Source organism: Gossypium arboreum, chromosome 8 (assembly GCF_025698485.1).
Source record: "Gossypium arboreum isolate Shixiya-1 chromosome 8, ASM2569848v2, whole genome shotgun sequence".
Lineage (NCBI taxonomy): Eukaryota > Viridiplantae > Streptophyta > Magnoliopsida > Malvales > Malvaceae > Gossypium > Gossypium arboreum.
Window position 1 is genome coordinate 137,843,248 of NC_069077.1, and position 24,440 is coordinate 137,867,687.

The 24,440-nt window shown below is 32.9% G+C and overlaps 4 protein-coding genes across 4 annotated transcripts; 2 read left to right on the forward strand and 2 right to left on the reverse strand.

Annotated features, from left to right (window-relative positions):
* Nucleotides 1-196: 196 nt before the first annotated feature.
* LOC108469593 (riboflavin biosynthesis protein PYRD, chloroplastic) lies at nucleotides 197-2,199 on the reverse strand. The gene is made up of 3 exons (XM_017770511.2): nucleotides 1,804-2,199; nucleotides 1,092-1,390; nucleotides 197-951 (listed from the first exon to the last, which is right to left on the reverse strand). Exons 1-3 carry the CDS (start codon nucleotides 2,197-2,199, stop codon nucleotides 348-350), a joined length of 1,299 nt encoding a protein of 432 aa, XP_017626000.1. The 3' UTR covers nucleotides 197-347.
* A 568-nt stretch (nucleotides 2,200-2,767) lies between these two features.
* On the forward strand, nucleotides 2,768-6,804 carry LOC108469594 (uncharacterized). Its single transcript, XM_017770512.2, has 9 exons — nucleotides 2,768-2,897; nucleotides 2,999-3,079; nucleotides 4,380-4,469; nucleotides 4,625-4,791; nucleotides 5,130-5,199; nucleotides 5,579-5,658; nucleotides 5,744-5,806; nucleotides 5,968-6,044; nucleotides 6,542-6,804. Exons 1-9 carry the CDS (start codon nucleotides 2,820-2,822, stop codon nucleotides 6,640-6,642), a joined length of 807 nt encoding a protein of 268 aa, XP_017626001.1. The 5' UTR covers nucleotides 2,768-2,819; the 3' UTR covers nucleotides 6,643-6,804.
* Nucleotides 6,805-10,866: 4,062 nt separating this feature from the next.
* On the forward strand, nucleotides 10,867-15,532 carry LOC108470270 (mechanosensitive ion channel protein 1, mitochondrial-like). Its single transcript, XM_053018082.1, has 7 exons — nucleotides 10,867-11,002; nucleotides 11,586-12,317; nucleotides 12,454-12,731; nucleotides 13,343-13,443; nucleotides 14,056-14,163; nucleotides 14,281-14,502; nucleotides 15,096-15,532. Exons 2-7 carry the CDS (start codon nucleotides 11,689-11,691, stop codon nucleotides 15,210-15,212), a joined length of 1,455 nt encoding a protein of 484 aa, XP_052874042.1. The 5' UTR covers nucleotides 10,867-11,002; nucleotides 11,586-11,688; the 3' UTR covers nucleotides 15,213-15,532.
* Nucleotides 15,533-16,078: 546 nt separating this feature from the next.
* LOC108468096 (3-methyl-2-oxobutanoate hydroxymethyltransferase 1, mitochondrial-like) lies at nucleotides 16,079-19,369 on the reverse strand. Its single transcript, XM_017768953.2, has 5 exons — nucleotides 18,712-19,369; nucleotides 17,731-17,937; nucleotides 17,479-17,625; nucleotides 16,603-16,656; nucleotides 16,079-16,521 (listed from the first exon to the last, which is right to left on the reverse strand). Exons 1-5 carry the CDS (start codon nucleotides 19,114-19,116, stop codon nucleotides 16,267-16,269), a joined length of 1,068 nt encoding a protein of 355 aa, XP_017624442.1. The 5' UTR covers nucleotides 19,117-19,369; the 3' UTR covers nucleotides 16,079-16,266.
* Between the last annotated feature and the right edge of the window lie 5,071 nt (nucleotides 19,370-24,440).

Here is a 24,440-nt window from a genome sequence, read left to right on the forward strand (position 1 = left end):
CTTTACCTCATCATAAATATTATTAGGTTCCCAACAAGTCCACTTAATTTCTTCTTGCTGGTGAATTTTTAAGTTGCAAATAAAATAACATGTATTTATGGTAAATTTAAAAAGTCGATATGCTTATTATCGAGTTGATAATAATTTGCCTTTTGATGGTTAGTAAATTTTGACCCTCCAAAAAAATACTAATGGCTTTAACGAAAAAGTAAGGCATTTTAATTTTGTAATTCTCAAAATTTATCCTTTAGGTTTTTGGTCATCTTCCTATCATACATTGGGATATATGATAATTGCCGTTTCATTGTTCTGCTCCTCCTTCATCGGTGCCTTTGATAAGATTGTGATCACCGGTTTTGAAGATATCCCTCAACCACGAGGCTTCGATTTGAGATCTCGGATCGCAAATTCTTCAGTTCTAGCCTTTTAACCAAACCATTCAATACCACAAGTGACCCTGCACCGTTTGATTCATCCCAATATGGCAACACTTCCACCACTATCTTTTGCAACACGTTTTGTTCAATGGTTTCTCTAACAAGATCTTCGAGGTCGTGGATGCAGCCCCTCATATCGAGTAAAATGCTACACAAACCCTGGCGCTTACAGTGTTCGAGAATTGGAGTCAAATTTATCCGATCTAAAGCCACTGCCTCGATTCCTTTTCGAGCCAAATCTGCTTCCGCAGCTATCTCTTTGTCTGCAAATACTATTGTCTTAGAGGCTTCTGTGGTTAGGGAAGGAAATTGATCGGGATTATTTGCTACTACAATCCGAAGAGGCTGATTGGCACCTGGCTCCTGTGATGTCGGACTTGAAAACTTCTCGGATAAAGTTCCAGAAAGTATAATTGCGTCATATTCTTGCAACAACTTTGAGTAGTATCCACTAGCCTCGGTGACCCCTTCCCCGAGCTGGTCTAAAAAGTGGCCATTGACAGAGAGGGAATATCTGGATATTAAAAAGAGACCTTTGATTATTGGTAAGTTCAAATCGAAGGAACACAGCGAGCAAGATGTCTGACAGACAGCAAACAAGAATATTGAATTTTGTTTCATGTTTAGATTCTATGGTGAAGGGAATTTATTTACCTAAGAGTCACGAAAGGCTTCCCGGTTAACATTTGATGGATCCAGGCTTCATTGAGCCGCTTGCATAACTCTTCCTCGACACCCACAGTCACGACAATTCCTGCATCTCGCAATCTAGCAACCCCCTTTGAAGCCACGATCGGGTTAGGATCCACCATCCCGACCACCACCTTTTTCACTTTGGCTTTAATCAATGCTTCAGTACATGGTGGAGTTCTTCCATGGTGATTACATGGCTCCAAGCTCACATATGCAGTCGCATTCTCGGCTGAATTCCCAGCATCTCTCAAAGCAAAAACCTGCAGACATAATTTCCTATATTCAGTCATTCCTAAAAAGCAATAAAGAACGGTCAACTTCCAAACAGAAAATATAAATTGAAGTCACCAACCGAGAATCGATCACAAAACCATAATCCCAATCCAGCATCAAACGTTGTCTATAGATTTTGCTCTAAGTTCATCTCTCCTAGGATTCCAGATTGGCAGTTCATTACTCTCGAAAACTGTTACTCGCACTCAAGTGCGAGTAATGGATACCGATATATACACGGCATTGTTACAATCAATCTTTTTAAGTTTCTACAAGTAGTTAGAGATCCTTTGAGGGTGACATGTATTGGATACGGCATCAAACGCAGATATAATTCGAGAACTAAACCATCATGGTTAAAAAATCATACATTTTACAAATGAAGGAGAAAAGGGGTTACCTCAGCATGAGGCTGGCCAGCTTTAGGATGAAACCCTTCACCAACAATCTTTCCATCTTTCACAATGACACATCCCACCAAAGGATTAGGACTTGTGAACCCAATTGCCCTCCTTGCCAGCTCCACACACCTCCTGATGTAGAAACCATCATCAACACTCTCATCTTCGACCATACCGCATCTAACCCTAACCAAACCCCCGCGTTTTCTCGATCTAAATTGAATTCTGGATACCCTTTTCAATGAATTAAAAGAGCGAGATGGGGAATATTGATTTCCCAAAAGTGAGGATATCTGGTTTTGTGATGAAAAATAAGTGAAACCGTGGGGAAAAGCCGAAAGGTTGGCTGAAGTTTGAGTGCAGTGTGGAAAGGAAAGTGATTGAATTTGCATCATTTTCCCACAATTTTAAAATGAACCCTCAATCTCCTAAAAAGAAAATCAAATCCAAAAATCAAATCTTTGCACAAATTCTATCTATTTTCTGATCTTAATCCATCTAAATTGATCAAACCCATAAATAATAACTGATTATAAGAAGCGAGAAACGATAAAACTAACACAATGTATGAAACCAGAGATTAATAAACGTAATCGAAAAAGAAGTGTGAAAGGGGATCAAAGAGATTAGCCGCGACGCTCGATCCTCCTAAGCCAAGCGTCATGAGTGATTCAACCGTGCAATGGGTTCTGAAAGATCTGGTTGAAAAAGGGAGGGAATAAGAAAGATATTTGAGAGCGACACGTGAGGGTAAATCTGGGGAAAGAAAAGGGGTTGAAAAAACAAAGCTTTTGATTTGGGTATGGTTTTCTTTTGGGTAAGCTTAGGTTAAGCTTTGTCAGATGGGAAGCAACGGGACACGTGGACACGTGACACATGACAATTGGTTGGGAAGCAACGCCGCAATTTTTGTCGTTATAAACAGGAGATGAATGGCGGGCGTCAAAAATGAATTCGCGAGCAGATTATCTCCAAAATCCCAGCCGAGAAAGCGCGAGAAAATAAAAAAAGGAAAATGGGAGATTTATACGCTTTGGATTTCGATGGAGTTCTCTGCGATAGTTGTGGAGAAAGTTCCATCTCTGCTGTTAAGGCCAGTTCATTTCTTCTCTCTTCTCCATTGCTTTTACTATCTAATAATTCCTCACCTTTTTTTTTTTATTGAAAATTTCCCCTTTTATTGCATATTTTCAGGCTGCTAAAGTGAGATGGCCGGATTTGTTTGACGGTGTGGCTTCGGTCTTGGAAGACTGGATTGTTGATCAGATGCATATAGTAAGCTCTTGAATTCTTTTGTTTGGTTTTCTTAATAAGTTGAGTAGTTTGATTGTTCTTGATTCTGGAAGAACTTGGAATTTGGAAGTCGAAATTAGATGCAAAATCAAAATGCAACGTTCTTCAACATTCAAAACTGAATTGAAACTTGGCCTTTGTTGTTTTTTTCTAATTTTTAAGGTTTTCCACCATTTTGTTTCATGTTGAGGCTGCGTGGAATTTTCATAGGGATGACAGGTTTTGCCTACTGTTACACCCGATCTTAATCTTCACCTCCTTTGGATGATTGCTTTCTGAGTTACCTGGATTTTCCTTTACTCTTTAAGTATTTGCATTTGGCTGGAGAAAATGCAAATTCGCGCTGTCATTGTCAAGTTAAGCTTCAACTATTGAGTGAGCCGAATTCAAGTATTTTAAATATTTGATTCGAGTAGCTTGTGAGCTTAATCAAATTTTATATTTTTAATTAGTAGCGAAAATCTCAATATGAACTCAAGCTTGAGTTTGAGCATAAATAATCGAGTTTGAAGTTGAGCATTAGAATTGAACCTATTTTTTACTAATAAACGAGCTTAATTAAGGCTGATCGAGCAAGCACAAGCAGTTTAATTTTTATCTCAAATGAGTTTGGGCTTTAAAATTACAACTCGATCAAGTTCGAACTGTGTTTCAAATCTTGAATTTCAAGTGGAGCTTGAGCTTCTTATAGCTTGAACTTGGCTCAACTCTATTGCACCCCTAAATGTATGATCCTCCAAAAAATTTAGAAAAGGTTGAGCATATACCTTATTCTAAACTCTCCCTTGGGTCCAAGTAACATAGGTTGCTATCAATGCATGGTTGATTTTTTGTTGTTTATTGCTTATTGAATTAGAAGATGCTAGTCACTATCTTATCAACTCGTTCCGTTTCTTCGGAATTTTATGGGAGGTTTATTTCAGCATAATGAGTTTGTATCTACCTTGCATGAAGCATTGTACATGTAACTCCAAACAGAAATTTGGTAGCCTATATTTCACATGCTATGCTGCATAGTTTAACAGTAGTACACATCTCAGAAGAAAGGGAAAAAAATCATAGGTATCAAGCTTAAGAGAAGCTGTCTTTTGGCACTTCACCTTGCAGTCTCCACAACTTCTTGAAGAACCTCTGAAACTGATAAGAGATAAGCTACACAATATTGTATTTGAAACTTAAAAAGAATTGCTATTCATTTTTTGGGCGATAGTTAATGTCTAAGCTAAAAATTGGAATTTATGAAAGACTGCTATGTTGAAACTAATGTCTTATAATGTCACAGGTGCGACCTGTGGTCGAAACGGGGTATGAGAATCTGCTACTTGTGAGGTTGTTGGTGGAGAGTAGATTACCTTCGATTCGGAAATCTTCGGTGGGTGCATAAATAATGCCCATGACTCTGCCTTGAAGCTATATTTTTGATATGGAGTATCTAAGATCCACTATGATTCATTTTTACTTTATTCTTAGTTAGATTTCTTTCTATAATATTAGTCTGGACCTAAAGCCAGTGGTTCAATTTGTAAGGTTGCAGAAGGACTAACTGTTGAAGATATTTTAGAGAACTGGTCAAAAATAAAGCCAGTAATCATGGAAGAATGGGATGAAAACAGGGATGCTTTAATTGATCTTTTCGGAAAGGTTAGGGATGAATGGATGGATAATGACCTAGCAACTTGGATTGGTGCAAATAGGTATATTTTATTTAAAGCTTGTTAAGTTGGAGTTAGACCTGAGATGCAATGTTTCTATTATAGGCTTGATCAATGAACCTAAAGTATTTGATGTGAATATGTGATATAGATGTTTTCATTGGAAAACAATATCAACGGAGGAATAGGAATTAGAGTACAATATGTTTATCAAATTTGTTAATAGACGAATCAATAAGTATATGACTCAAATGTAAAGCAAAAGAGAAGCTAACTAGTAACAACAGATGTTAAACCAGCTATGTCACATGCTTTAAGACTTGAGTTTTGTAATGGCACATTTTGCATCAAGCAATGAACTGAAGATGCTTATGCTGCAGGTTTTATCCAGGTGTTCCAGATGCCCTTAAATTCTCTAGCTCGACCATATATATAGTCACTACAAAACAGGTGCTGTGAGTTTCTTTCACTCTGATTGTCCCTTACTCCTCTCTCACACAACGCACACATGCGCAAGAACAAGACGAAAAGTTTGCTATCAGTTCGAAGAGGCAAACATTGTGGATATATCGGTAGTTTGATCCAGTCTCCGGAATTTGAAATGAAAACCAAGGCAAAAGAAAAGAAAAAGGGGGTAAAAGGAACTTGAATGTAGGAAAGTATCAAAGTTGAGATCAGTCATAGTCTTTTCCTGGTTCTCCTTTTATTACTTGGTCTACAAGTCAATTTTTCCTTCACCTGCTAATGAATGTTTTAGTTGTTTTACTCTTGTAATGAATGTGTTAGTTGTTCATCTTTGACTGTTCTTTTTCTTTCTGCCTTATTCCAGAGCCGGTTCGCAGATGCTTTATTACGAGAACTTGCTGGAGTTACTATCCCTCCGGAAAGGATATATGGCTTGGGAACTGGGTTAGTATTTTATCTGATAAGCATTTGGGGAATTTTGCTCCTTATTTGCTTAAAATAGTAAGGGTCTTTTGAATATTTTTATCAGGCCCAAGGTGAAAGTACTGAAACAACTACAACTGAGACCAGAACACCAAGGGATGAAACTACAGTACGTTCGTTACATATCATTTGCATCACTATTTTCTGATTATAATGATATCAGTATCTCCATTACCTAATACTCAATTGCCATATTTTACCTGTGCTTTTTTTCTCAGCCTGTTTGGTTTTTTAATCTTACTGAAACTAATTCAACTCTCATTTTACTAGCTTTGTGGAAGATCGGCTTGCAACCTTGAAGAATGTCATCAAAGAACCAGAATTAGATGGATGGAACTTGTATTTAGGTATCATTCAAGTTTTTGAGCTTTTAGTTTGATGAAATTTGGCCTGCTGTCAATGGATGATAAAAAGATCAGATAACTCGCAATATTTAAATTTTTTTTTTACGAATTAGGATATTGCGAAATCTGGTATTAAATTTATTATTCAAGTAGACATCTATAAACCATTGATTCGGATTGATTGGTTAGACCAGAAATTAGTCCGGAGAAAAAGACTAGATTGGATGGTCTGCGAATTGCTTGAAACTGGTTCACCTGAATAAAAAGCTTTGTTGAACTAGTTGAACTGATTTTTTGCTTTTTTATTTTATAATATTTTTTATTTATTTTAAAACCATAATTGAATACATTCATTTAAATACATAGTTATTATAGAGTTTTTCACTTAATTTTCATTAAAAAAAATTATTATCTAAGATAATAAATAGATTATTGAATAAATGAAGCTGATCTCTATTATTGGATGGATTGCTAAGAAAGAAATGTATTTATGTGAACAGGTGACTGGGGATATAACACTCAAAAAGAGAGGGAAGAAGCAGCTAACATTTCCAGAATTCAGCTACTCCAGCTCTCAGACTTTAGTAAGAAGCTCAAATAACCTTTCCCATTCCCATTGCCATTGCCATTGCCTTTCACCATTATATGCAGTATATATCCAACTCATATGTTGGTGCCTAATGGATGATGACACTACTCCATTAAGAACCATTTTCAGACACCTATTTATGAAAATTCTCAGATATTTTTTTCTCACTATTAATTCATATATGTACATATATATATATATATTAAAGGGTAAATTCACCAATAATTTGGTGGAAAATTAAATGTGTTATTATACACTGTTAAATAAATCACATTATTTTTAATTAAAACAAAATTAATCTAATCTAAAATATTAGTGATGAAATTGAAATTTTTATAGTTTAATAACTAAAATAGAAATATTAATAGTATAGTTTACCCTATATTAAATTTAAATTGTTTTAAAAAGTGTCCTACAAAGTGGACACGTTTTCTGATCATGATCCATCCAACGGTCCAAACATGCCCTGTGGAAAACGTGTCTACAGTTTTTCAAGCACCTGATCTCTTCCCCTCTTTCGAACTCGTTCAAGCAAACGGCACAGTTCTCCGGTGGGTCGACGACGAGCTCCTCGAACTTTATAACCGGAAAGAGAAGAGCGGGTACGGTGGTAGTCTCGGATGTTCGGGTCCGGTTTTCGGGCCAAACCATGTCCGATTCGATGAAATCGGAGAGTCCGAGGCGGTTTAAAAGGGCGGAAATTAGATTTCCGATGAAACAAAGTAATGAAAGTGCGAAAAGCAAGGGTTTGGGTAAGGTAACTTCGGCGTAACTAGCAGGAAACCCCATGAAGAAAATTTTACAGGGAAAAGGTTTTGGGTTATGTATATGGAGAAAAGGAAGGTTCAAGGTTGTTTCAGTTATGGCGTGGGTTTGATAGAGTAGTGCATGGTAAATGTGAATGAAGGGACTGCGTTATATTTATGGATAGAATTTTGTGGCTTATGAGAAGGGACGGCTGCGTTACTTCTTAAAACTAAAATATTAAAAAAATCCTTAAAATATATTTTTATAAAAATACTAATATTTTAATTTAGGTCTAATTTTACCTCCTACTTTTTGGATTTTAGATATTTAATTATAATCTTTTAATTTAGAATTTAATCTTGATTTAAAAGTTAAAAAGATATTAAATTTTTAAAATAAAATTAAGATAATCAATACTATATCAATGAACGTGAGGTATAATCAAGTCGAGCTTAAATTATATAATTTAATTTAATAAATCTTGATTTTAAATGTAAATGTAGAAAATTTAAAATGGTTAAAATAAAAAAATTATAAATTAGCTAAAAGTATCAATTTTGCATCTACCGGTATAGGACAATACAAACGAATACAAGTGGCGTTAATTGAAACGGACTTAAAATATATAATTAATAATATTCAAACTTAAAACATAGTAACTTTCAATGTTTTTATATTTTCAACTAAAATTTCTTTTCTCTCTTTAAATTATTTTTTATAAATATATTTGTTTGATAAATTCCGTTAACGGTGGTAATCTAATATTTTAAAAAAATATATCTTATAAAAAAATGCCTCAGCTGTCACGTGGTGTAAATGAAAAGGAGTAACGAAGTGGAAGTGTGAGACTGCTAATTAGCAATAAGCCACGAATCATCATATAATTTCTTTATTATCTATTTTAAAATAGATTTATCCCAAAGTTGTGATTATTTGTCTCGTTCAATGGATTTTGAATTAATCCCACTAAACTACTATTTAGTAATATACATCCCTAAATTATGATTTTTATTTTAAATTAATTTTCAAATTTTCAAATGTTTTAATTTTATTTCTAAATTACCGTTGTTATAACAATAAAGTCTTTTCTTTATTCAAAACTATTAATTTAATTATTAAATGGTACGTCAAATTTTATGTAACTAAATTTAAAAATAAAATTTTTAAAAAATAAAATATTGTCACATAACTTTTAAAAGAAAAAAAAGAACTAAAAATAAAGTGAAATTGGAGAAAAAAAAGAGTGAACGGTAAATCTTTTATAAAAGTTTGAAAATCTCAAAATTAGGATTTTTAAGCATTTATTTAAAATTTTTATTTTAAATTATGTCTAACAAGATTTGTCATGTAATTTTACGATTAAATTAATATTTTAATAACAAAAGGACTTGATTGGCATCGATAGTTTAGAGATGTAATTAAAATAATTTGAAATTTAGGGATCAATTTAAAATAAGGGTCTTAATTTTGAGGATGTTTGGTGTAATTAACTCTTATATATAGGAGTATATTTTGGAGTTAAAATATGTTATAAGTTTTGTATTATTTGTACATTTGAATTTAGTATATTTATTTTCATTTTAAATGAATTTAATTTCACTATTTTCGGATTTAAAATGCAAGCTAAATTATTAATACTGTTAATTTTTATTAATTTATTAATATATTAAAAAATTATTACACAATTATTAAGTACGCATTTTTAAAAAGTTTATCATAAATTTAACAAAAATTTTAACAATATTGATATTTTTGAAACAACAAGTGGAATAAATTTCTAAAAATAAAAATATAAATAAATTTTAAATGGAAAAAGAATGTAAACACTTAAAAACATGTTTTATTTATTTATTTTCTGAAAAAGTGAATGAATCAAGATATGGAATTAGGTAAGTCACGTTTAAAATAATTAGCCCATTGCTGGACCATGAACAGTCCAACACCTTTCAATCGTGATATATTTATTTTGTTTAAAATATGCCATAAGTAGTTGTATTTTTATAAATTTAAAATTTAGTCTTTATATTTTTTATTTTTAGGAGTTCAGTCCTTTTATTTTTAAATTTTAAAATTTTGATCTGATATTTTTAAAAATTATTTTATTAAATTTAAATTCATTACAAGTTATCTTTTAGTTATATAGCCATCAGTTTTTTTTTTAATATCACGCCAAAAATTTAAGAAAATAAATTTAACAATGTTCTTGAATTTTGAAAATTGAAAGATAAATAGATTAAATTCCTAAAATAAAAGTTCATGAGCTAAATTTTAAATTTGTGAAAAGTACAAAAACTTGTGGTATATTTTGAAATAATATAATTTACGGTAATTTAGTCATTACTTAGTTATTGATGTCACGAGTTAATCAAGTACCAATAACGAGTAATTACTAAAATACTGTAAATAATATTATTTTGAGGGTGATATTAATTTTATATAAAATATAAAAATATGTTTTATATTAACCAAAGCATTATTTGTTTTTATATTAAATTTTTAAATATATTTATTATATATTTCTGCTTTTTGCTCACATTTGGCATGCCATAATCTAACTAATTTATATATTTGTATAAATTTTATATATCCACAAATTATGTTATATCTATGTTATATATTTATACTATATATTAAAATTTTAATTGGTATCATAAGTTAAGTAGACACCAACATAGTTGAATAATGGCTAGACTTTTTTATGGGTTGAGCAACTTGGCCTTACATGGGTTGGGTTTGGACAAGATCTTTTATGTTTCAAGTTTGATCGATCCAAATTCAATTTAAATAATAAAATATTTTAAATTTAAATTTAATTACGAAAATATATAAAACACTATAGTATTTAACATCGTTAATTTATAATGTCACCTTAAGTTTGATTTGGATTTTCTATTACTTTTTTATAAATAAAGTTAAAATATATTGTAATTCTATGTACTCTTCTTAATTTAAAATTTAATTTTGTATTTTTATTTTTAAAATTCAGTCCTCTACTTTTAGATTTAAAATTCAGGTTCAATTGTTAATATTATCAAAATTATTTTGTTAAATTCAAGTTCATTACAACGTTTTTTTTTGTTACGTGACTATTGATTGAGCATTTTTTATTTCAAAATGCCATACCAACAAATTTAAAAGAAAAATTTTAACGGTATTAACAATTGGAACTTAATTTTAAAATCTGAAAGGTAGAGGAACTAAATTACTAAAATTAAAAATATGAGACTAAATTCCAAGTTTTGGAAGAGTACAGGGACTGACAGCATATTTTAACCATATATTTATTACATAGTACTATAATAATCTAGTTTTTATTTTTTATTTTTTATTTTTTAAATATTTGTATATCCGTATGGTATTAGTATTATTTTGGTTTGTATCTAATATTAAAATGCATAACAAGCAACGGTTATGGCCCACTGAATACTGTGATTTCAACCGCTGGATCGCCCCTATAATTATCCATCATAAATCAACGAACATAAAACAATTTGTATTGGAAGGATACTCTACGCATTTCGTATTATATTATTACTTTTCAGTACGGCTCCTCTCGCAAGGCTCCCTTGTTCTCCTTTCCCAAGGGAAACAAAATCACATTTCCTCAGCTCGATTCGCGTCAAAGGTCAGTAAACTAACTTAAATCCTTAACAATTTTTAAATCGATTTTACATTTTGTTTGGCTGCTGAGGAAACGAAAGAAAATGAAAAATAATTGATCGGAAACTTTTGAGGAAATGTTTGACATTCAAGACTGTCTGTGCATCTGAGTTTGAATTACTTATGAACTAAAACCAATTTGGGACGGAAACTGTTGGATTTTTACCTTTGTTCTTCTTCTGCGTGGGTGTGTGTGTGTGGGTTTTGCTTTCACTTTCTCAGCATCCAAACTGAGATTTAGGGCTTGTTAATATTTTGTATTTACATTGTTTTAACATACCATTTTATGGAAATGTCATTGACTTGTTTAGATTTAGCTTTTACTAAGGCAACAATAAGTGTTAATGGTTTGTTGCAAATATCCAATTTAATAATCCAGAGTTGTTTCTGGTTTCAGTTGGCTAAATTCACTTTTTGGGCTATGTGAGTACCATAGTACCACTCATTTGTTTATCTGCTCTAATGGCTGGAATTAGGGTTTCAAGACTGAGGTCACTTTCAAATTCCTTATATTCATCTTTAAAACTGTCATCACTGCCGTTATACAGATCGTACACGTCGCTTACAAGAATCGCTGATCACAGCTATGTTAGAGCATCTTATGCTCATTTGAATAGTTTTTATGACAAAAGAGAAACTCAGTCTGCTTCAATGTTTATGAATACTCCTATTAGGGTTGCAGCATCTGATCCTTTGGCTGATACCTGTTTCCGCAAAACCAATCCCGTGTCTGTGTTACCCTCAACCTCATCAACATTGCGTTTCCGGAGTATTTTTCCTTTTGTTTCGTTAAGCCCAGTGTTGAGACATCAACCGGGTTTGCTGTCTTTCAGTAGCAAGGCAGATAAACCTGTGGAATCTGAAGTTTCAGCTGCCTCTGGTGGAGCGGGAGTAGATGTAAGTAACGGTGGTGTTATTGGCAATGATTGGATTGATAAAGTCAAAGATGCTTGGCACAGTGCTGAGGATGTACTAGGTTATACTGGGGAAAAGGCTAAAGAAGTCTCTAACAAACTGAAGCCACATGTTGAACAGTTGCTTGATACCTATCCGTATCTTAAAGATGTGGTTGCTCCAGTTGGCTTTACTTTGACTGGCACTGTATTGGCTTGGGTGGTCTTGCCTAGGCTTTTAAGAAGATTTCACAATTATGCCATTCAAACTTCAGTCCTGCCTTCTGGAAGCTTGCTTGGGAATCAAGTTCCATATGAGAAAAGCTTTTGGGGAGCTCTAGAAGACCCAATGAGATATCTGATTACCTTCATGGCATTCTCTCAAATGTTAGTGGTCCTAAATTTTAATATTCAACTCTTTATCATCCATTTATTCGTTTTTTCCTGCATGTTTTGTTTTGTTTTTTGTTTTTTGTTTTTTTTTGTCAAATGTATAATAAAATATGGTGCCTTTGACTTGTAGTGGCATGATGGTGGCTCCAAGTACTATCGCATCACAATATGTTACACAGGCATGGAGGGGTGCAGCTATCCTTTCATGTGTCTGGTTTTTCTATCGTTGGAAAACAAATCTACTTGCTAGGGCACTTGCTACTCATAATTTAGCAGGGACTGATCGGGAAAAGTTGTTAACTCTGGACAGAGTTTCATCCATTGGCCTATTTGTTGTTGGGTTAATGGCTTTAGCAGAGGCATGTGGAGTAGCCGTTCAATCTATTCTTACAGTCGGTGGCATAGGAGGTGTATATTTTCTGCTAACGCATAATGTTCTCTTAGCTTGGCTTTCTAGGTTTGAATTTAAAGTGGCATTTCTGTTTTCATATACTTTCAACTTTGCTATGTTCCCTCTTACATTTTTGTCTCTCTGTGTGTGTTTGTCTGCACGATTTTGAATATTTTGCTTGTTCTGAACTTAAAGCAGAGGCTAGACTTCAGCTATATTGCTGATGATATGTAAAGTACAATTTGGATTTGATTATCTTTCTATAACATATTCCTTAACATTTCTGATCCTGCTGCTTGTGAGCTATAGCAGGCTTGTAGTATGCTAAGTTTATATAATCATAGTTTTTCATTTGATTTGCCAAAATTTTTTGTATAAATCATAATTGCTCTTATCTATCATATCTCCACTAGGACTTTTCTTGTAGTATTTTTAAATATCAATCTTTATTCTTGGAATGATTTTGAAGAATAGGCAATGGTTTGCAAATGATGTTTTTGTGTTTTGTTGCCAAAATGAGATGATGCCTGATTGCCATTTCTTGAAACTTCATATTTGTAGTTAATGGTACATATAACTTGTTATTGACTGTAAAATAATCGTATAACTGATTCAATCCTCCTCATAGGGGTGGCTACTGCTTTTGCTGCCAAGGACATCCTTGGAAATGTGCTCAGTGGATTGTCTATGCAGTTCTCAAAACCTTTTTCATTGGGTGATACAATAAAGGTAACACCTAAGTGAGCTGATATTTTCTTTTAGTGGAAGACAAGAGTTTTCTTTCTTTCACCAATGCTAATGGATCCAATCAGCTTTTTCATAGTTAGAAGTCCAGAAGGAGAAATGGAATGGCTTTCTTTATTTTCTGAACATTGTATCGGCTGAAGTGTGTATTTCATGCTTGGTATCAAGAATTGGGCTTCTTGGAGAATTGTGCACGGCGTAATTGATCTACTTATTAATTTATTATACCTCATTGCCTGGTTTTTGGTGAATCAATCACTCTTTACTTTCAAGTTAGCACTTATTGGTTATGTATATCCAACGCACTCTGTTGCTCCTTATTGTACAACTAATAAACCCTTCAGTTATTTCTCTGATCTATGCTTAAACACAAGGATATATAGGTATTCAGTAATCCTGACTGTTCCGAAGATGTTTGGTTTGTATTCCATCTTACTAGGAACTGTGCCCGTAAAATCTAATTGCCTTGTATTTTGGTGGTACCAGATGATTCATGATTATCTTGTGATATTGACTAGTTTGGAATTGATCTTTTTTGTTTGTTTTTTTTTTCCTTTTCTGTGTGAAGTTATACATATATAAATATTTTAATTGCAGGCAGGATCTATAGAAGGTCAGGTAGTGGAAATGGGACTTACGAACACGACATTACTAAACTCTGAGAAATTTCCAGTTCTGGTTCCTAACTCACTCTTTTCCAGTCAGGTTTGTTTTTCACAAGTCATCGACTTTGCTGAGAGTATGCTTATTTGCTTGTCAACACATTACATTCGAGTCATCCAAAACCATCAGTCTTGGTTATTCCCAATGTAAAACTTTTAGGTTATTGTGAACAAATCACGTGCCCAATGGCGTGCAGTGGTGACCAAAATTCCCTTGGAAATCGAAGGACTTGACAAGGTTCCCCAGATATCAGATGACATTAAGAATATGCTGCGATCAAACTCGAATATTTTCTTGGGAAAGGAGGCTCCTTATTGTTTCCTGTCTCATATCGACAGTTATTATGCAGAACTGACCATTGGATGCAATCTCAGACGCATGGTAATCTCTCATTATCAGTTCCTTTTTTCTGATATATTTTGTATGATCTTGATCTAGCAATCTACCATTGCTTTACCAGTTTCCTTAACCTTTTACAAGTTCCATATTAATACTGAATCCCACTTAGAGATGGCAAAAACCCAGATTTGGTCCATGGATTTCACACAAGTCCAATCCAAATGGGAGGGTTTCTTGTTCTTTTTTTAACAAGAGGAGGTGGGCAGTGGAGCAAGGCAATTCTGGTAAATGCTTGATCAGATCCGCCCATCTGCCTTCTAAAATTACTATTTTACCCCTTAAATATAATTTAAACATTTATGCGAAGATAAGGTAACCTTTGCCCCTACCTCGCTCCATTGTCATCCATAATCCCACCAGATAAAACAGATGTGAAAACGTAACTATCTGCACTAACAAACACGCATAGCTCTCAACCTTGACTTGTTTTCCTCCTCAGTATTTGTTGCGAATGCCAGGCGAGCTCGGCAGCATCTTTTTTTTCTAAAATTCATCACTTCAGGCCTCACTTGTGTTTTGTCTTTTTCTCATTTCACTGATATCCTCCATTGTTGTTGTTTGGTATGTAACTATAGAGCAAAGATGAAATATACTCTGCACAACAAGATATTCTTCTGCGGTCGGTCCAGATTATTCGGAAGCATGGTGCTAAATTGGGCAGTGGCTCATTCCAAGGTACGACCACTCAGTGATGCAGCAAATGAAGAATGATATTGTTTGTGTAGAGTCCGAGCTACGAGATCGTATCCCAGGCTTCTGGAAATGTCCATTGCACTGATTTACAGACATGTTCAGTTTAAAGTGATTTTTGTTTACAGTGAGCTTGTGAAGAAATGGCTTTTGACTTGGTGAAATGTTTGTTTTTTTTTTTTTTGGCTCAGCTGACCAATGAAGTATAGGACTGTATTTTTGCCAATATCAACAATTTTTTTCTCCTTTTATTTCTATATATATATATATATATACTTAAATACATAGTTTTATTTTTAATATCAGTATTCATCTTTTATTACTATTTTTGTTTCATGAAATTTCTAATCGTACCAGTTGATACTATATTTTAATTTTTTAAAATCAATTGTTATTTTTTCTTGATTATTTTTAGTTTTCATAATTATATTTAAAAATATGATAAGTTTGTTTAACTTAATTAATAATTTATACTATTTATTAATGTCTAAAAGACTTTAGATATTAAAGATTTATAATTTTACATGTATATCTGCAATATTTATATTTATAAACTTAAGAATATGTTATAAATGGATCTGAAAATTATTTAAAAATATCAATAAATTTAAAATAGTAATAAAATAAACTGATAGTATATCGGTCTTGTTTCATGACAAAACTAAAATAAAATAAAATGTGGATGTGTTAGGAATTCTCATCAAAACCATAATTTTAAATAATAATAAACACAAAAAAATAAAAATAGTCTCAAAGTCTATGAACCAAACATCAAGCACGTTTCCATGGATGCTAGATTCAGGTTTTCCATTAAAATTCAGATAAGAACACTGCAATCCGATTATGGTTTCCCAACATGCAAAGGCCATTTCTCAACCAAGAAAAAGAATGGGCAAGGATTAAATTATAAATTCAGCTTTTAATAATTAACTGTTAAGTGGTACCAATTGCTTTAACCAAAAATTTGCAATGCCGAAAAAGAATGCCATTATTTGCTTCTTAAATGAATTTGATTGAAGTAGAAAAAAAAAAAAGGTGAAGAAATCTGGCTTTAATTTAGTTACTTCCGGTGTTTACCATGTTCATCTTCTCAGGCTCAATTGCCGCTTCGTTTGCCGCCGATGCTGCATCATCTAAACCCAATCTCTGCAACTCCTTCGAGAATCCATTCACGTCTTTGGGATTCATTCTGTATGGGGTGTGTGAAGGACCAGGGAACGAACCATTTGTTACTTCTTCTTTGTACTCTAAGAGAGCTTTGTTTATAATGTCTCCGACACGAGCAAACTGCTTGCAAAACTTTGGAGTAACCTGCAGAATCCGTTTTTGAGTACATTCTATTTATACTAAGGAAAGAATCTGCAAGATAAAAACAGCAATAGTTTGGTTAACCTTTGCGTGATGCGGGTGTTGCAGCATTCCAAGTAGATCATGGTAAACTAGAACCTGTATCAACAAAAATCATGACTAACTGCAAGTAGTTGTACGTGAAGCAAATAAAAGAAGATTAAAAAGGTCAGGAATATAATCATACGACAACACGATACCGAAATATAGCCTTTTTAGTCTCTTCGAAACAAATATCGTATAACAACCATGCAGCACAAACACAAAGCAAGACGATTGCAACATGAAATAAAGGATTAAGAGTAACACAATCATTTCAATAAGAACTCATAAACCGTATTACTTGATACATGTATGTGCTAGACACAGATGCTTTAAGAAAAATGAATAATCCAAGCAACATAGCTTATAAAGAAGCTCGAAAGTAGAGTGGAGAAAGCAATGTTGCTGAACTTATGCATCAAACCTAAGCTTTTTCTGCAGGACAGCGGAACCATAACACTCCCTTTTTGAGTAAAAACTCCATTTTCATGGTCTAATTAGCTATTGGTTCGTATATGAAAAAAAGAAAAAAAAAACTTGAGGTCCATAGTTATAGCATCAAACTAAGCTTTTCTCTAGAACAGCATCAGCCAAATACTTTCGTAAATGTAAAGAAGAGACTATGGACAAAATCAGACGATATTTATCCGATAAAACTAGTAACTCTAAACTCTTTGGATGTTGCCATAATCAAAAATGCTCCTTAGTTCTGCTTTTCAGATAGGGAATGAGGCAACCGACTAAATGTTCTAAAGCTCAATTGAACTACAATTCGATAGGCAGTTCTGAAAGTGGAGACACAATATTTTTACTACGAACTGCAGATCATTACAATCATGTATCTACAAACAGAGTTACGTTTAGTAGTATGAAATAAACCTGTCCACTGCAAAAAGGACCAGCTCCAATGCCAATTGTGGGAATTTGGAGAGCAGATGTGGCTGCAGCAGCCACAGGTGCCGGAACACATTCCAAAACGACCGAAAAACATCCAGCTTCTTGCAAAGCCATGGCGGTCTCTACAACCTGCATAAACCGAACCCGAAATTTAACATATTTCAGAAACATGCATATGCATATAATCAAAGGTAAATCCTAAGAGAGGGGAAAGAGAAGGCAAATGAAAGTGACCTTGACTGCACTAGCAACATTTTTGCCTTGAGGCCTGAATCCTCCAAGTACACTAATTGCCTGTGGAGTAAGTCCGACATGTCCGATAACCGCGATTCCAGCCTCAACGATGGCTTTTGCGGCGGTGATTCTCGAAGGGGACCCTCCTTCCAATTTGATAGCATCCATCCCTCCTCCTTTTAAGATCCTAACAGCTGTATCAACTGCCTGCTCATGATCAAAACTGCAATGAGCCAATAACATTAAACATCACCAAACTATATCCTACACATGTTCCTACAAAGCTCCATCTTTCCAGAGATATCGCTGAGGAACCCTCAATGGATCATTATTTTCCCGTATCGAACTGGACTCCGCAGAGAGCCTGAGTGCGTCTCGAGATACAGAGGGTATTGTCTAGAAACAACATACGTAAAAGCTAGAGGACAGAACAGGAGAGGCATGTCTCGAGAAATGGTTTCACTGTTTTGAGACATTCTTCTATTTTGTTAATTTGAGTTAGGATTCACATCCGTATTTGGTCTCACATGACCATGCGTCAATATTAGTAGGCCCATTTGACCTCATATACATGTAATTTTACTTGTACAACATTAAATTATATAATTATGTCATGCACGCTGGTTTAACTTATATAATAAGTTTGATAGTAATCTGAGTTGCTCCGGCAACGAAACTTGACATCTCAAAATCGGATTTAGTTATCGAGTCGAATGTGGAGTGTCATGTTCGGGCCTGAGTGCCTCGAGAGAGTGCTTAAAGAGGTGGTGGGGGAAGCGCCTCCTAAGGCACTCAGACTCTTAAAAAAGTCGAGACAAAATACCACTTGGAAACCATACCAAGCCGTTGAGTTCCGCCTTCCCACAACAAACATAATACAATAATTTTGACCTTGAAATGTAATGAGAATTCATTCAAATAATGCTTCTTCATCACTACCAAGTAATATATATATATATTTTTGTTCCTGGAGGTACCTACCTGACTGGTACTAGTCTCATAGGTCCCAAACGGCAAGTCACCAACGAGCAACGGGCGCTTAGCGCCGCGAGCAACGGCCCGGCAATGGACGAGCATTTCATCGAGCGTGATAGGAAGAGTGGTGTCGTGGCCGTGAACGACCATGGAAGCAGAGTCACCGACGAGGCAGATATCGATGCCGGCGGTGTCGAGGTGGACCGCCGACGGGTAGTCGTAGGCTGTTACCATGGTGATTGGCTCACCTTTATTGTATTTTTGCCTTAGCTGGTTAAGCGTCACTCTCTGATTGGGCGTTTGAGGTTTTGGGCCACCGTAGACGGTGTTCTCCGGGACGTTGCTCAGATGGCGAATTAGGGAGGCGCTGGCGAGTGAAGAAGCCTTGGATAACTTGTGTAAAAACGCCATTTTTATCGGAGATTGTCACAGAAACAAGTGATTAAAATGTGTTTTGGGAAGTGAGAATTAATTGATTTGTTATATATGGTAGCTATTGATGCCATTGGGAAGTGTAAAGTGACGAAATTAGTGTATAAGGCTGCGGACGGTGGCGGCGCCACCTGCACCAACTTCCCACCGCCATTTTAGACGAATAATATTAAATATTATAGGTAAAAAGACATCTACATTATTTTGAAATTGAGTAAATTAGAATCTCTTAATCTATGCTAATTTAAAAGTAAGCAATTAAGAATAAATCACAATTAATTGTACATAATTTGAATAATATAATAATAAATTTAGCCTTTAATATTTAATTTTATTATTTTGGTTTTATTTCTAAAAAATATAATAAATTCAACTTCAACATTTATACATTTATATAAATGTTATGAGACAAATTTATTAAATTAAAATTAAATTAATAAAATGTGTAAATTTAGAGAATTAAATTTATGATTATACTGATTAAAATAATGTACAATTGATCGAAAAATTATCTTTAATTATTCAAATTTAAAATTAAAAGAGTCGGAGAAATTTTTACCAATATTATAAGATTACAGTTATATAAAATATGTATTAACTTGGTAATGAAAAAAGAGTTAAACTTAAATATAAAATTATGATACAAAATGGCATTATTGATATACCAATGTTTATTCAACTTGTCAAATCATTGGTATAATAATAAAATAAAAATTAAATATTAAACTTAAACATAAAATTATGATCTAAAATGGCATTGCTGGCACCAAAGGCAATGGCTGGGACCAATGTTTCAAAAATTCAACTAATAGTTGAATGAATTTAATTAGTTGGATTTTGGTTCAACTATTTAATATATTAGATCATTATCCAATAATATTTGAATAAAAATTAAAATTTATTAAAATTATTAAAAAAATTACAAACTAGTTCAATTGAATTTTTTTTCGATTCTGAGCAATTCACTTAAAAATTAATTTAATATTTATCGTGATACGTCGAAATTGAATTCTCCCTATCATCATCGTCACCTACAACCACCTTCAATCCAAAAGTAATTTTAATATCAAAGATAATCATATTTATTTGTCAGTTGGATATGATTAAATTTTTTTATGGCACAATATTTTTTTTATCATACTGTATTAGGCTAAGAAAATTATTGAAGATCAAAAATCGTACCATCTAAAGTGTTACAATCAAATCTTATAATTTTTTTAATAAATTAGTAACATTGATTAATATGAAATTAAAAGAAACAATGAAACATTCAACGACAAATTATATTTGTTGGGTATAAAAATATTTAATACATGTAGGATGGTATGATATATTGTATTATAAGAGAGAACTTAAGTTAGAACTCTAAAGTTGATAATATTAGGAGGTGCAGTCACAAAAACCTTCAAATATAAAATACTCTTAAATTTTGATTAAAAAAATTCAAACAGTAAATATCTGATAGGAATGATAATTTGATCTAAAAATATAAAATATTACAGGTTATATTATGCACTTAGTCCTTATACTTCTACATAATTTGAGATTCAATCCTTGTACTTTAAAATTTAAAAGTTCAATCCTCTTGTTTTTTCAATTTAAAAATCTTAGTTCAATAATTGTTGTTGTTGTTGTTAGTTTTCGTCAAAATTTGTTAGCTTGACATTTATTTTCATCAACCATATATTACATCATATAAGGACAACTTAATTGCTATGTTAATATGAGATTTGATAATAAAAAACACTAACAATATTATTGATTGGACTAAGATTACTAAATTAGAAAAATAAAAGGACTTAATTTTACGTTTTTAAGTATAGAGACTGAATCCGAATATTATCAATGTATAGGACTAATGTCAAATTTTAACCGATATTTCATACAATAGCAATTAAGGATAATTCAATATAAATGCTGCTGCTAACTTATTATTTTAAAACCTAAAATAGTAAGTAAAAGATTCCAAAAATTGAAGTTGATTTATTCTGATAAACTAAAATAAATTCTTTGCCACTTATATGGTTGTCGCAAAAATGAACATATAGATAATAGTGAATAGAGTGGAATCTACGGATACAGATGATAATTTTATTTCTTTATTAATAAAGTAAAATAAAAATAAGGAGTTAAAATTAAAACTAAATCAAGGTAAAAGATATCATAAAATAAAATATAAAAAATTAATGAGATGAAACTTTAGCTAAAAGTAAAATATTCGTTTGATTCGTAAGCTTGATTATTGATATAAAGATAATTTTAAATGTTCTTTAATAAACTAGTTATACTTGTCGACGTTATGCTTAGTAACCAATCTCTCCTTACCGTCTCCATAACCTAGGGGCTCATTTGAAATTACTTCTCTTATCAATAAACAACTCTATAACTTCGTGCTTAAAATTTAATTTACCGGCAAGAGAGAGCTAGTTTCACAAACAAACTCACCTTAACAAGTTTATTTAAGTTAGATCATATGCCCACATAATATATTCAACAAATCTGAATATTTATAATTAAATCGGAATATATGCAAACACCAAACAAAAAAGAAAATATTAACAACAATAAGATAACATAAACTTTGCCAATCAAACTTAAAAAATTGTTTTAACTATAAAAAATTTAGAAATTTGTGAACTAAAACTAAGTAGCCATGTCTAGTTCTTAGTTTATTTAAAGGACAAAAATAATATATTGAAAAAGATTTAGATGTCAAAAATTTTTTTAAGAAAATGTAAAAGAAAAAAATCAATTAAGCCCCTCTATTAAATTTGTTCTCAATTAAATCCCTGTCGTTAATTAAAATAATCGATTAAGTCCTTTCATTAACGGTTTTCATCATTGACCACGTTATTTGTTAAAACAAATTGATAGACCAATCAAATGAAGACTCACGACAACTAAGAGCATTTGCCAATTTTTTATTGATAAAGGAAAGGGGAAACTGAATTGTTTGGATGTTAAGGTGTTGTCATTGGCAGGACAAACAATGTTGGCGAAATCGGTGTTGTTAGCTACATTAGGTTACTTCATGCAGTCAACAATGTTTCCTGTAGATATCTATGAGAAAATTGAGCAGATTGTTGGATAGTTTGTTTGGAGTTCAACTAGTGGAAAGAAGATGGCATTAGTCAAATGGGATACTTGTTGTCAACCTATTAAGATGGGGGCCTTGGTTTGAGGAGGCTGGTGCCTCAAAATATCTCGTTTCTTATGAAACTAGCCTATTAGATAGTGACCAAGCTAGACGCGCTATAGGCCAAAGTACTGCGTAGTAAGTATAAGATGTCGGAGTTATGCCCACTCTCGATAAATAAAATCTAATTGCTCTTATGTGTATGGCACTCGATATCCAATATTTGGGAACGGTTTCAGAAGAACTTGTACTGGAGCTTAGGGAATAGCAAATCAATTAGTTTCATGCAGGATGTTTGGATCCCTGATTTGAGGCCTCTATATGAATATCTGTCTTCTAATGCAATAATTTCGGCACACCTTAAAGTGGCTGATTTTGTGTATTCGGATGGATGCTGGAAGTGGTCAGAGTTGAGGCATTGATTTAGCAGTGAGATTTTGGATTACATTGTTGCATGTCACTCGCCTAATGATGTTCCGGGTAATGATACATGCTTATGGAGACAGAATGTTAATGGTAGGTTCTTAGTTAAGGTTGCTTATAAGTGCATTTTTCAGTTCGATGTTCCCCATGTCGACACTGGGTGGAAGGAAATTTGGAACAATGCCTTATCTCCAAGAATTAAACACTTCTTATGGTTAGTGATGCACCGAAGACCTTTTAGTAATTATGAAAGGGTTAGGAAAAGACTGACTGACGAAGCAAGATGTTTACTCTGTGGAGGATTTCATGAAATTGATTTGCATGCATTATGAGATTGTCGGTTTGCAACTGAAGCCTGGATGAAGATAATTTCAACTGATTGTGTACCTCGATTCTTTGAGTTGAATTTGCTCAAGTAGGTGAGTGCCAATCTTAGAGGAGAGTTTTGGATTGGATCTACTGGAGCAGAGTGTCGAGTGATCTTTGCGGTTTTGTGTTGGATTTTGTGGAAAAATAGGAAGCGCCGAGTATTTTGCCATTAATGTTTGCGAAACAAATCTCAAGGGTAGTAGAACTAGAGGCTCCCAAGTTGTGCAGACTAGATGGTGTCCACCCAGTCATTGATGGCTCAAAGTCAACACGAATGGAGCGGCTCGTAGAAATGGCAATTAGTCAGCAGCTAAGAGTGTGTTACGGAACTCATCGAGGTATTGGATTGAAGGGTTTCAAAGATTTGTTGGAAGGGCTCGGTTGTGAATTCAGGTGATTCTACGTGGCTTAGAAATAGCTCAGAGTAAAGGCTACACTAAGGTGATTATAGAAACTGATTGCATGATGGCATGATGACAGTGAATATGATTAAAGAATGCTTGGGAAGTACACGCTCGATGACTCTTATTAAAAAAATCAATGAAGTGTGTCGACAGTTTTCAACTGTCAGCTTCCAGTTTGTGAGTAGGGAAGGAAATATAGTCGCTGATTGATTAACTCGATCATGTCTTTCTAATGATGTTGATTTAGTTACTATTGATGTTCTTACATTCTATGTTAGGAGACTACTTTTAGAAGATAAAATAAGTGATCCCTATGTAAGAATAAATTGATTTAAGGCAAAGTGATGCCTTCTCTTATTTATAAAAAAAAAGAAAAGAAAAGAAAAGAAATTTATGTAAGCTTTCGAGTCACCTCATGAGTTGTTACTATGTTTGAATTTTAATTCAATTAGTTAATTTATAGTTTAGATTGTTCTAGTTCATAGTTTATTTATACTGTAATAGTTTGATTATTTATTTTAATTTATAATCCATTTACGATGTAATAGTTTGATTTTGAACTTAGTGATTATTTATACAAATATCTATATTTACCATTTGGTTTTACTGTACTTGTAAACTTTCAAAAGGAAAATACAAGATATTAAAATAATATACTCATACTTATTATATATAAAAATTTTGAATGAATTAGTATCATCTAAACCGAGTCTTAACTCAATTGATAAATTATTAAAATTTAAATTATTATTAAATTTGGAGTGACTTTTGTGATTTTAAAATATATAATGATAATTAATTTATTTTTATAATTTTAATATGTAAAATTTATTAATAAAAATAATATCTTATTTTAATAACAATTTAATAATATAATCATAAATAGTATCAATAAAAATATAATCATCAATAAATGGTAATTTATTTATAGTTTTTTTCTCATTAATTTGATTTATATAGATTATGGATAA

Excerpts from the sequence above, each read along its gene's own strand:
- LOC108469593 (XM_017770511.2), bottom strand. The coding sequence starts at position 2,199 with ATGATGCAAATTCAATCACTTTCCTTTCCACACTGCACTCAAACTTCA. Across the intron at positions 1,391-1,803 it reads CTGGCCAGCCTCATGCTGAG|GTTTTTGCTTTGAGAGATGC; the intron begins GTAACCCCTTTT and ends TTATGTCTGCAG. Across the intron at positions 952-1,091 it reads AAGCCTTTCGTGACTCTTAG|ATATTCCCTCTCTGTCAATG; the intron begins GTAAATAAATTC and ends TTTAATATCCAG.
- LOC108469594 (XM_017770512.2), top strand. The coding sequence starts at position 2,820 with ATGGGAGATTTATACGCTTTGGATTTCGATGGAGTTCTCTGCGATAGT. Across the intron at positions 3,080-4,379 it reads TTGTTGATCAGATGCATATA|GTGCGACCTGTGGTCGAAAC; the intron begins GTAAGCTCTTGA and ends ATAATGTCACAG. Across the intron at positions 5,659-5,743 it reads ATATATGGCTTGGGAACTGG|GCCCAAGGTGAAAGTACTGA; the intron begins GTTAGTATTTTA and ends TATTTTTATCAG.
- LOC108470270 (XM_053018082.1), top strand. The coding sequence starts at position 11,689 with ATGTTTATGAATACTCCTATTAGGGTTGCAGCATCTGATCCTTTGGCT. Across the intron at positions 12,318-12,453 it reads TTCATGGCATTCTCTCAAAT|TGGCATGATGGTGGCTCCAA; the intron begins GTTAGTGGTCCT and ends TTTGACTTGTAG. Across the intron at positions 14,503-15,095 it reads GATGCAATCTCAGACGCATG|AGCAAAGATGAAATATACTC; the intron begins GTAATCTCTCAT and ends ATGTAACTATAG.
- LOC108468096 (XM_017768953.2), bottom strand. The coding sequence starts at position 19,116 with ATGGCGTTTTTACACAAGTTATCCAAGGCTTCTTCACTCGCCAGCGCC. Across the intron at positions 17,938-18,711 it reads ATGAGACTAGTACCAGTCAG|GCAGTTGATACAGCTGTTAG; the intron begins GTAGGTACCTCC and ends GATCATGAGCAG. Across the intron at positions 16,657-17,478 it reads GTCCTTTTTGCAGTGGACAG|GTTCTAGTTTACCATGATCT; the intron begins GTTTATTTCATA and ends TTGTTGATACAG.